The sequence below is a fragment of the Protopterus annectens genome, chromosome 10.part0, assembly GCF_019279795.1.
Source record: "Protopterus annectens isolate FY-2018-M chromosome 10.part0, PAN1.0, whole genome shotgun sequence".
Lineage (NCBI taxonomy): Eukaryota > Metazoa > Chordata > Ceratodontiformes > Protopteridae > Protopterus > Protopterus annectens.
The window spans coordinates 764,690,356-764,703,063 of NC_056744.1; the positions used below are offsets into that span (position 1 = coordinate 764,690,356).

At 40.6% G+C, this 12,708-nt stretch overlaps 1 protein-coding gene across 1 annotated transcript in view; it reads right to left on the reverse strand.

Annotated features, from left to right (window-relative positions):
- DNAI4 (dynein axonemal intermediate chain 4) overlaps positions 1-12,708 on the reverse strand; it is a 1,182,639-nt gene that overhangs the window by 350,328 nt on the left and 819,603 nt on the right. Inside the window, exon 12 of the mRNA XM_044085587.1 lies at positions 11,346-11,503. Coding sequence (XP_043941522.1) covers positions 11,346-11,503 — 158 coding nt within the window. The remainder of the gene's footprint in view (positions 1-11,345; positions 11,504-12,708) is intronic.

Sequence of the window (12,708 nt, forward strand, 5' to 3'; positions counted from 1 at the left end):
TTGGGGTAAGGTCTAGAGGGAGTGGAAAAACAGACTCCCACGGCAGAGAGAGTCTTGCCTTATTGCTCACACCCAGTCAACGTGTCTTTCACCTGTGACCCAAAGAGAAAGGAGCCATCAAAGGGGGTATCGGTGAAGGACACTCGAAAGGGTTCTGCAAAGTGACACAGCCGCATTCACACATGCCTCCTAAGGGCTACACCCATGCCCACGACTCTACTTGCTCCATCTCCTGCATAGGAAATGAGCCTCATGGAGGAGTTAACTATAGAATTAAGCGTCGCTAGCTGGGAAGCTACTTTGGCTTGTGCTCCCTCAGATATAGGATCTTGAAGGTATCTCCAAGCTCTTTAAGGAGATCCCTTTGAAGTCGAGTAAAATGACACAGATAGTTCAGTGACCTCATGGAGAAGGTTGCTGAAGCAAACATTCGCTTTCCGTACCTGTACCTCATCCTAGACTCCTTGTTAGGGGGATGAACAAATGAAGAGGTCTCTGCTAGCTCTTTTTTGGTGGCTGCTGCTACCACCATGGCATCAACAGGCACACCTTTAGAAAGGAATTGCTTATCCTGGGGAGCTGCAATAAATTTATCAGATCTCCTCGGAGTTGGTTCCACTGTGTCCGGAGCTGACCAAGCCTTTCGAGCCACTATGGACATAAGTGGGTCGAAAGTCGGAGAAACCCAGGTGGAAGGTTGGGAACCGAAAGCATCCAGGAATACAGACTCATCCTCGGTAGGGGCTAGGGGATTCCAGTTCCCCCTCTGCCTAAGCATTTCTAGGATGTCCGAGAAGGAAACATCTTCAGAGGGGGATCTCGGGGACCCTTTCGATTCATCTAAGTCTGTATCAGAAGTGACAGACTCAGGGGAGTCAATGTGCTTCCTCTTGCATTTCTTCTTCTGAGGGGGCTCCTCTGAGTGATCAGGGGAGGCCTCGGAAGAAGAGGAAACACCCAATTGGGTGTCCAGGAGCATTGGTTCCCTACGCTTGGGGTCTGGAGGAGGAGCAGAGGTTGGCACAGGCACTACGGGGGATGGAGCCAGTGGGGTTGGTAGTGGAGCTGACTCATGACTCAGGGGACAGCACACTACGCATGACCTCAAAGGCATCCCTGCCTCAAGGCAGAGAAAGCTCCAGTTCCAAAGAAATAGGAATCTTTCTCCGCGCCGAGGGGGATGGCTCCGAGGCAGATGTTGGAGCCGAGCTCACCTGTGCCGATGCTCCGAGAGGGAGAATGGGGTCGGACGGTTTAGAGGATTTTGGGGATTTCACTGGCTGTGAACTCTTTGCCGGTGAATCCTGAGGTTTTAATAGACCCCTAAGGATCAATTTGTTCTTCTGTTCCTGCAGGACTCTTGGACTAAAGGCATGACAGATAGAACAAGAGTCCTGCAGGAACGGAAGAACAAATAATAAATGCAGCTAGTGTGCCTGTCTGTCAGAGACATTTTCTGACAGCACGAGTCACACTTTTTAAATCCAGATACTTTAGCCTCTTTAGACATATTAACCAGCAGAAAAGAAACACAGATAGAAACAAATTTCTACTCTAGTCAAAGTACAATAGACTATGTAAAAAAATATATATATATATTCTCTAACTTAAACGAGTTCTACTAAGAAGGACTAAAAGGTACTCAACAACAAATACTAGTAAATAAAACTAAGAAAAGGTAATTATCTAATAGTTTTAAGAAGTATAAGGATATATTTCTACACAAAAATTTTGAAATTTTGAAAATACAAGCCCGAGCCAGAAAACGACACACCTTGCAGCTGAAGCAGCAAACGAGATCTTGGTAGCTATTGCTAGGCATCATGGGATAAGGAGTAGCCTCGAGCCAGTAAACAGCTCTCGAGCTATTGAAGATGGCCGAGTCGGAGCCGAGGATCAGCACCGATCCCAAACAGCAAGAATGAAGGTGAGATAGACAACTTAACATTATAGGTTGTCTCACCATAAGAGCTTGCAATGCAGATAACATTCTTGCAAAGGTCAGTGCAATCATTAAAACTGTTTTCCATGTTAAGAACTTCAAGTCAGCCAGATTAGTTGATTCAAAGGAGCAAGCATTAGCTTATTTAACACAAAATTAAGATTCCAAGAAGAGACCACCAGTTTTCTTGGAGGCCTCTTATGCAAAACCCCTTTCAAGAACATTTTGACATGAGAGGAGGATCCATGGGCAGGCATGCTGAAATGGCCAATAAATTAACCTGGATAGTGAAATAAGGCTATAGGATAGTAACTCACCCAAATACTGTAAAACCAGAGAACGACTAACTCTGAATGGGTGTCGGTTACGCTGCTGGAACCAACTAAAAAACATTTTCTGTTTGCTAAAAAATGGTTTTCTAGTAGCAGGCTTTATTGCCTCCATTAATACTTGCTGCATGTCATCAGAAAAAAGATCATTAAGACCCTATCATCCAGGCAGTCAGATGAAGATGATTAATGTTAGGGTGTATCAAAAGCACCTGTTTTTTGTGAGTAGATCCAGTCTGTGTGGAAGCTTGGACCAGAAGGGAGTCACCACAATGATCTTTGGGGATTCCTCCTGAACCTTCAGAAGAATCCTGGATATTAGTGGAAAGGATGGAAAAGCATACAAAGAAAAGAAAAGTAAAGGCATCTGTCTTCAAGGCCTTCTTGCATGGAGTCCTGGAACAGAATATTGCCAGTTAATTGTTCAAAGAGGAGGCAAAGAGGTCTACTTGAGGAGCTCCCCAAGGATGGGTCAAATTTTAGAAGACCCCCCCACCCCCGATCTAGTTTCCATTCATGAGAGTCTGCCCTGGTCCTGCTCAGCTCATCTGCTGACATATATTTTCTGTGGAGAAATGTAGGATGCCTGAAGCATGAGATTGTGCTGTGAAGCTGAAAAAGGGTACAACCTGATTTCTTCCTTGTTTGTTAATGTACTATATGACTGGTTTTGGGGACTAAAGATGGTTCAAATAGTAGAGTGCCTTGATCAAGTCAGGCATCTCCTTGAGATTTATGTGCTTGCATCTGTCCTTGGTGTCCCACACCCCTGCACTTTTACCCCTCCTGAAACTGCTCCCCAAGCAAAGTCCAAAGCATCTGTAGTGACTGACTTCTTTGGAGCAGGGAGGAAGAAGGGGAGAAAAAAAAAACAGTACTGAGGTATGAAAGATAAAGGGTGTTGATGCTGAGACCAAACAGATTTCAGATACCACTATAACATTCTCATGTGGAGTCTTGCCAGGTGTATCATGAGAACCATAGATGCCATGATGATACCCAAAATACTGAGATATTCTCTCAAAGTGACCAAAGTCTGAGTGGAAGACCTTAGAAATAGATCTAAATAAAGATCTACTTTTTCATGTGGAAGAAAATGTCTTTGAACTGAAGTGTCTAGCAGACACCCCAGGAACACAATCCTGTGTGATGGAGTCAGAAAAGACTTTTGAATGTTCTTTTGGAATTTCAGCTTGTATAACAGATTTCTCATCCAACAGAGACACCGATGACACTTGGAAAAAAAGACTCTGCAATGATAAGCAAGTCATCTACATATAGAAAATGTAGATACTCTGTAGCCTGCAATGAGCTATAACTGAAACTAGACACTTTGGGAATATTTTTGATACAGTGGATAGTGCAAAACTAAAGGCAGAGAACTGATAATGGGATCCGGTCATGCAAAACCTTAAGAAGCACCTGACGTCTGTAAGAAAAAAAAATGCTTTTCATTACATTCCTGAAGTCTAGTGTTACCAGGAATCTTGAAAGAGGAGGAAGAAAAAGTAACAGGCTGTGAAGAGACATCATTTTGAATATGGGCAGTATCACAAACAGGATTAGAAAAGAAAGATCCGTAACTGTTCTCCAAGCATTTTCTTTCTTTGGCACAAGGAACATCCTTGAATAAAAGGAGCTGGTTGTATCACTCTTTGTGACACCATGTGATGAAGAACAGGTGGAAACAAAAATAGTCTGATATTGTAGATTAGGAATGACTCCCCTGGAAAGGAGGATTTTTTTCCCACTATCTGTAAACATGACTAATGATTTTCAAAACACATTTTTGGAAACAATCTGTTGCCAAAGACAAAAATTGAGATTCAGACCTTCTGGAAGAAAAAAGGGGCCAGGGTGGGAGGGGGCCATATGGTCTCTTGAATAGTCATTCAGACTTGTTGGACTGTCCTTGGTTTGAGGAAGTTCGAGACTTCTTTTTGGAACCCCCTTGCCATTTCTTATTAAACATCAGTTTACCTGAATTGCATTGAGACTGTTTAATCTGTTTTTTGTCAAAGCTGAATGAGGAAATAGAAAATCCCTTTGACAACTTGGAAAAGGAGGGCTGCAAAATCCTAGAAATTCCTTGGATCATCTTACCTTTCATCATACTTTTTGATCACCTCTGCAGCAGAGAGGCCAAACACTAAACCTATATCCAAGGGAGAATTTAAAATCTCATTTTAACATCATCCAGGAAGTTCTGAAAATGCAGCCATGCAAACTTCCTTAAAACAGTACAAGTGGCCATAGAAGTATCAACAGTCATACACACACTGCAAACAATGAGTAGCAACCTGCTCAGTAAAAGAAACTAAGTTATTTAAAGCAGATTTTTCCTCACAAGAAGAAACTGCAGATAAATATTCCTCATACTTTCACAAATTATCAAAACAAACTTTAACATATGAGCCAGGAAATTCAAAATTTTGAAAATCAACTTTGCAGAAATATACACTTTTCTCCCATACCTATCAATAATTTTCCTACCTTTATCAAAAACAGTAGCATTGGAATTAACTAAGTGCTTAGCAGTAGTGTGATGAATTAAAGCTGCAGCTGCTGGGTCAAGTTTAAGAATAAGTTATAATACATACAAGACTGAGGAACTTTATACATCCTATCTGCCTTTTTAGGGGCAGTTGGCTGACTATCAGCAAAACATCCTCTATAGCAGACCAAAACTGGAGGAATGGGTGTTGGCTCTGGAAAATCCTTTTGTAGCAACTCACAGTATTTTTGAGGGACGGAGAAACCTCAGTGTTCTCCCACTGAAAACACTGGCACATTCAAGCTGTAGCTGAGTTCTCCTCTGAGTCTGAATCAGAAATCTGAGGAAAAAACTTGAATCCATCCCTGCATCTTCCCGTTCAGATTCAGAATCGTGAATCTCTTCAGGAAAAGAGGAATCCCTTTTTCTTTTACCAGAAACTACTTTACAAGAACAATTAATAGCCTGAATTAAACCATGAGCCAGACCCAAGAAACTACTCCTATCCAAAGAAAACTGAGGAGGAGTAGACACATGCTTGGTTTTCTGTTTCTTTTTGACAGGGAAAATGTGGTCAACAGTGTTACTAATGTAGCTGCTTCTCCAGGGAATGGGAACAGCATTCTGACTCAACAGGGAAGCCTTCCCTGTTCCCTCTGCCAGGACCATCAAGAGTGGCTCCTGCTTTCCCACTGAGGGGACCCCAACAGCCACAGAGGCTAACCCCTGGTCCATAGAGGTAGTAGGTGCTACACCACAGGGATCTGGAGTAAAAGATGAATGGCCTGAGGTATAAAAAATGGCCACAGCAGAGTCACTCAACTGTGACTGAGGTGAATTGCTAGCCCGCTCTGGTGGCAAAAGCTGTTTGTTTATTTATTTATTTTACATTTGTTGTCCGGGATAGTCTGACTGGATACAAGTCCATTTTCAGCAGAGTCCTGGGGAGAAAAGCTGCACTCATAACTTTAAAAATTGTTACACAAAGTTATTAAAAACAATAAACATATTAGAGATGATATACATAGTGAAAATCATAGTTCCAGATACACAGAGTAATTTCTTCAGCATTATACAAAAGTAGAGTGTTTCTATTTTTCAAACTAGAAAAACAATACAGCGATGGTAAAAGACTTATTTATGACTTGATTACATTGAAGGCGTTAGGCAGGATAAGCACAGTGGCAAAGCCATCTCATTTTTAGATACTGTTTTAGGCATTTCTTGACTTGGACTAAAATAGACATGGAAGTGATTTCAGCAGGAAGTGAGTTCCAGACTTTGCCAACAGAGTTAGCATACAGTGAATCTCCTGCTGAGTTGATGGTACTGATTGTCTGAACTAGGATTTTGTTGGATGAGTGAAGCGCTTTGAGGTTATTGCAAGGGGTGATAATGTTTGTCAGCACAGGAGTGTTTTCAGGTTGATATAAGATTTTATGGGCTACTATTAACTGATTGAACTGAATTTGGTTAGGTAGTTCAAGCCATTCTAGAGTCTGTAAGTTCAGACAGTGGTGTGTTCGATATGTGGATCCGGTGGCAAATCTAGCAATATGATTAAAGCAGATAGAGAGATTATTTTGTTCAGACTTACTCAGGTTTGTGAAGAGGGGGATGCATAAAGGAGGGTGGAAAGATGTGTATGGGCAATAACCGTCTTAGCTGTTGGAGTGAGAAAAGGTTTGATTTTCTATAGAGAGCCAAGTTTTTTTTTAACTTTTTTCATGGTTTGATTTATATGCATATCAAACTTGAGGTTATTGTCAACAATTACCCCTAAGAGTTTGGTACAGGGTTCTGGGACTATGACAGTGCCATTGTTAGACTTTATAGTTAATGTAGGAGAGGGGGCTTTACAAGTGGGGGGAGACAGGAGTTTTGTTTTGTTGGGGTTTAGCATTAGACATCTATTGCATAGCCAGTTTTGTTTAACATTTTCTTTTTGTTACTGGAAGAAGGGCTGGTCATGGGATTGGTAGTCTTTTCATGGTTAAGCTGAAAATGGTGCCTCTTTCCCAAGGAAGACAAGCAGCAATTGCCAGTAAACAGTAACAGTCCAGGAAAGTTACTTTAGACAGAAAAAATGCAGTAAATAGCACTTTGAAACATTATGCCATTCCCACAAAAGAAAAACACAATTTCTCCACAGAAAAGAATGTTTTCAGTTACTTTACACTACTTTTGAACTGACGGTTATTTTTGAAGGTAATGTACATTTTGTACACTATACTCTGCTTGATTGTACATTGCACTGTGCTTGCTTTGTAATTAGTCTGATCTATTCTGATATTAAATGTCTGTATTTTTTGTTTGTGAAATGTTTTGTATTTCTCCCAGTCTGAGCCTAAAAGTGGTCAATATTGATCAGTGCACCACCTCTTCTTTTTCTTTCAGCTATTCCCATTATGGGTCACCACAGCAGATCATCTGTTCCCATTTCTTCCTGTCGTCTGCATCTTGCTATGTCACACCAAACAAGCATGTCCTCACTCACCACATCCATAAACCTTATCTTAGGCCTTCCTCTTTTCTTTTTACCTGGCAGCTCCATCCTTAGCATCCTTCTCCCAATATACCCAGCATGCCTCCTCAGCACATGTCCAAACCAATGCAATCTTGCCTCTCTGGCTTTGTCTCCAAACTGTCCAACCTGAGATGACCTCCAATATACTAATTTCTAATCCTGTCTATCCTCATCACACCCAGTGCAAATCTCAACATCTTTAACTCTGCCAGCTCCAGCTCTGACACCTGTCTTTTCATCAGTGCTACCATCTCCAACCCATATAACATAGCTGGTCTCACTGCCATCTTGTAGATCTTCCCTTTCACTCTTACTGGTACCCATCTGTCACAAATCACTCCTGACACTCTTCTTCACCCACTCCACCCTGCCTGCACTCTCTTTTTCACCTCTCTTCCACAATCACCATTACTCTGAATTGTTGATCTCAATTATTTAAACTCATTCACCTTCACTATTTCTACTCCCTGCATCCTCATCAATCCTCTGACCTCCCTCTCATTCACACACATATATTCTGTCTTAGTCCTGATGACCTTCATGCCTCTCCTCTCTAGTGCATATCTCTACCTCTCCAAGGCCTCCCTACTCTCACTACATATCACAATGTCATCCGCAAACATCATAGTCCATGGGTACTCCTGTCTGATCTCATCTGTCAACCTGTCTATCACCACTGGAAATAAGAAAGGGCTCAGAGCTGATCTTTGAAGTAATTCCACCTCCACCCTGAATGCAACCATCACTCATACTGCAGACCTCACCACTGTCACACTGCCTGAGTACATATCCTGTACCACTCTTACATACTTCTCTGCCACTCCCAACTTCCTCATATAATACTACAACCCTGTCATATGTTTTCTGTAAGTCCACAAAGACAAATAAGCAACTTCTTCTGACTTTCTCTATCAACACCCTCACAGCAAACATCGCATCTGTAGTGCTTTCCCAACATGAAACCATACTGTGGCTCACTAATCATCACCTGTCTTCTTAACCTACCTTTCACGACTCTTTCCCATAACTTCATGCTGTGGCTGATCAATTTTATCCCTCTGTAGGTACTACAGTGCTGCACATCACTCTTATTCTTAGAAATTGGTACCAATACACTTCTTCTCCACTCCTCAGGCATCCTCTCACTTTCCAAGATTTTGTTAAACAATCTGGTTTAAAACTCCACTGCCATCTCTCCTAAAACACCTCCATGCTTCCACAGGTATGTCATCTGGACCAACAGCCTTTCCATTCTTCATCCTCTTTATAGCTGTCCTTACTTCCTCCTTGTTATCCATTGCACTTCCTGATTCACTATTCCCCCATCATCCAACCTTCGCTCTCTCTCTCATTCTCTTCATTCATCAGCCCCTGAAAGTACTCTTTCCTTCTGCCCAACACACTCTCCTCAATTGTGAATACATTTCCCTTGTTATCCTTTATCACCCTAACATGCTGCACATCTTTCCCAGCTCAGTACCTCTGTCTAGCCAATCGGTACAAGTCCTTTTCTCTCTCGTTAGTGTCCAACCTTTCATACAACTCACCATGTGCCTTATCTTTAGCCTTCGCCACCTCTCTCTTCACCATATTTCTCATCTCCTTGTACTCCTGTCTACTTTCTCCATCTCTCTCTGACAATCCGACTTCTTCTTTACCAACCACTTTCTCTGTACACTCTCCTGTACTTCCTCATTCCATAGGTTCATAGGTAGGTACTAGGCTATCAGCCCAAGGGCCTACGTAAGCCTAGCCAACAAGGTTTCCTGGCTTACGCCACCCAAGAAAGTGATGATGAACAGCCAGGTCTCCTTGTCCTCCTTCCTCTGTCCAGATGTCACACCAAGCACCTTTCTAGCTGTCTCCCTTATCACCTCTGCTGTGGCTGCCCAGCTATCTGGTAACTATTCAGTGCCACCCAGTGCCTGCCTTAACTCTTCCCTGAACTCCACCTTACAGACATTCTTTTTCAACTTCCACCATTTAATCCTTGGCACTGTTCTCACTCTCCTTCTCTTCTTCTTGATCACCAAAGTCATCATACAGATCACAATCTTATGCTGCCTAACTATACTTTCCCCTGTCACCACTTTGGAGTCTCCAATCTCCTTCAGACTGGCCCTCGTGCACAGGATATAATCCACCTGTGTGCATCTTCCTCCACTCTTGTACATCATCCTATGCTCCTCCCTCTTCTTAAAATATGTATTCACCACAGCCATGTCCATTCTTTTTGCAAAATCCACTACTATCTGACCTTCTGCTTTCTTCTTCTTAACACCATACCTACCCATCACCTCCTCATCCCCTCTGTTCCCTTCACCAACATGTCCATTGAAATCCACTCCAGTAACCACTCTCTCATGCTTGGGTACACTCTCCACCACTTCATCGAACTCGCTCAAAAATTTTCTTTCTCATCTATCACACACCCAACTTGCGGAGCATATCCACTAACAACATTCATCATCATACCATCAACTTCCAGTTTCATAAACACTACTCTGTCTGACACTCTTTTCACCTCCAAAACACTCTTGACATACTGTTCTTTCAGGATATCCCCTACCGCACTTCTCCTCCCATCCACGCAAAGGTAGAACAATTTAAACCTACCTCCAATACACCTGGCCTTACTCCCCTTCCATCTGGTCTCTTGCATGCACAATATATCAACCTTTCTCCTCTATACCTGCTAAATGAATATCAATAAGAAATGAATAAAGACCAAAAAAAAGTGTTATAACTTAAAAGTATATTACAGTCTCGAGACAGTCCATTAAAACACAACATTCCTATTAAAATAACTTTCCTGAAGAGAAAAGTAATACAAACATCAACAAAATTAAGAAAATGGAAGTCCCACCCCAAAGGAACTTATCTGCCCAGCAAAAGAATTCACAAGCCAATTGTCAAGCCTCAAAAGCTTCAGAGGAGACTACTCTTCCATAGCAGTTAAGCTCTGAAGGGCTTCACACCCAAACTTGTCTTGTAGTCAGTTCAGCTCAAGCTGCTTGACACTTTGGGTACTTGGAAAGTGCTTGAAGCTTTGGAAGCTGGATGGCTGTTATATACTTAGCAGGATATAACCCATATAGCTAAGGGTACTGCAGCAGTGATTAATATGATGAACATCACTAGATCCATTCTACATTTAGTAGTAAGGCCAGCCATACTGAATGAATACAGACAAACTTATAAACAGTGTCACAGCGGATTTTTTTAGCACATCTATTCATGTCAGTGGTTTCCAAACTGCTATTCAGCATGAAATGTTCAACAATTTTCAGTTTATCAACATAACACAAAATAAATTAAAGTACAACACTGAGGAATAAGGCTATTAGCTGCTAAAAAATGTTGCAGTAGCATTCTGTAAGCATAGGTTTGTTTTCGTCACTCTCCAGTTTGTACATGCTGATAATTTGAGCAAGTCAGTCAAACAGGCAAACATTCAATAATCACAACAAAAAAGAATCACTTATGCCTTTGCTTCTCTCATAAAAAATCAAACAAAAAAAAACAATAAATGAATAACTAAAATATGTTCTTCATACTGTGCAACTTCACTAGGAATGAAAAAGTGTGTATTTTCAAATGCACAAACTCAGAGTTTATTAGTGTGCCACATAAAAGCTATCACTGACATTAAATGCAGATGAGATATGCTCCTCTTAATATCACTCAATACCAGGAACACATGACAACAGAGAATACTTAAAGCATTTTACACTTAGAAAAAAATTCAAATAAATACAGAAGCAGCTCATCTTTTAACAAAAATAAATTACCAGCATCTGAAGGAATGATTCAAGTAGGCCCATGTACATTGTATCATGTTAAGTCAGAAGACCAGTTTCTTTGGAGTGACTCTTCTGGTCAATGTCTGTGAGACTGCATTTATATCAATGTAGTACAAAACTAGTTTTGCAATAGCATAGTGAAAATCTATATTTTTAATTGCTAAATGTGCAAACTGTTTAACTTATTCAGAGAATACCAGTAACACTGTATTTAATTATACTTTGAAATATGTAGATATTATATATTTACCAGCAGGATCAAGTCCCTTCCTCATATACCACTTGGTAATTCGGCCATCAGCTGCTATTGAAATTAAGGTTTCTCCTTTATCTTCTCCAATTACTCCTCTATCCTGTTCAATCCACTTCACTTGCCACACTGGACCAGCATGCTTACTTGCAAAGTCACTGCTCAACAATAATCCAAAAGTCAGATGATTAAAGTATTTAATTGTAACTGGAGAGAAGTACTCTACCTTTGAAATCCATTAATCACTATTTTCAAAGAGATAATGTAGAATTTTTTTTCTATAACCAAAATTATTATTCAACATTACAACCTACAAGTTATGACAAGAAAACATACCTACTATGATATAATCTTCACGTCCATGAAATGCAGACCTGTAAGTCTGATTGTTTGATACAATGTTAAGTGCTTCTCCAAATGTGTAATTCATGTGTTTTCCATTTTTGGAAAAGAAAACCTAAACTTCTAAGCAAGCACCAAATCTGGTGTTGGTTTACTTTTTTTGGTTTATTGCTGTAAAGATTTGCCCTACTCCGAGAGACTGAATAGCTTAGCATTACATCAGAGGTTGTTTCTATCTGGCTTTTAAGGTCCTCCATTATGATGTACTAAGAACCATACCTCTCAACTTGAAAACATCAAAAATCTGGACAAGGCCCATGAAAAATAGGTACAAATCTGTACGTTGATTAATATAAAATTTGCATACATAATTAGGTAACCCCGCCCACTCAAATGGAATTGTGGGATCCCAACTTTCAAACGCAAACTAAAGAACAGACAATCAAAATATGTCACAGAGTCCCCCTGTAGCCATTCCAATGTCCCATTACCTGGCTATTTTGTCCCATATACCATAAACACTAATGTGTGCATGCATACTGCTTTACTTCTATAATGATTTGGATTTTATTTTTACATTTTATAGCACAATGCACAAACACTAACAGATATCTGCTAAACAATGCAATACTGTCTCACTATGAAAATAGACTTGGCATTAAAACTTCTCTGCCCTTGAAACTCACATTCATTGAAACAGCATTGAAACCCATACCACATCAAAGAAAATGCATCTGGTGGCCAGTGGCAGATAAAGATTACCTTTGTGCTGTTTTCAAATCATAGGCCCCTTCCACACAAAACAAGAAACATACATGCGTTCTTTGATGTACCTTTTTGACTTTAAATTATATTTCTTGTATAATACAGCACACTTTTTAGACTTAAGTTAGAGTGCATTTTAAACTTATTGCTTGAACATTTTTCCAGTAGGCAATGAAACAAAATGCAGGAACTAATAATCACAAATCTGCCCAATTCAGAACATTTCCATCATAAAAGTCTACTTCCATACACACAC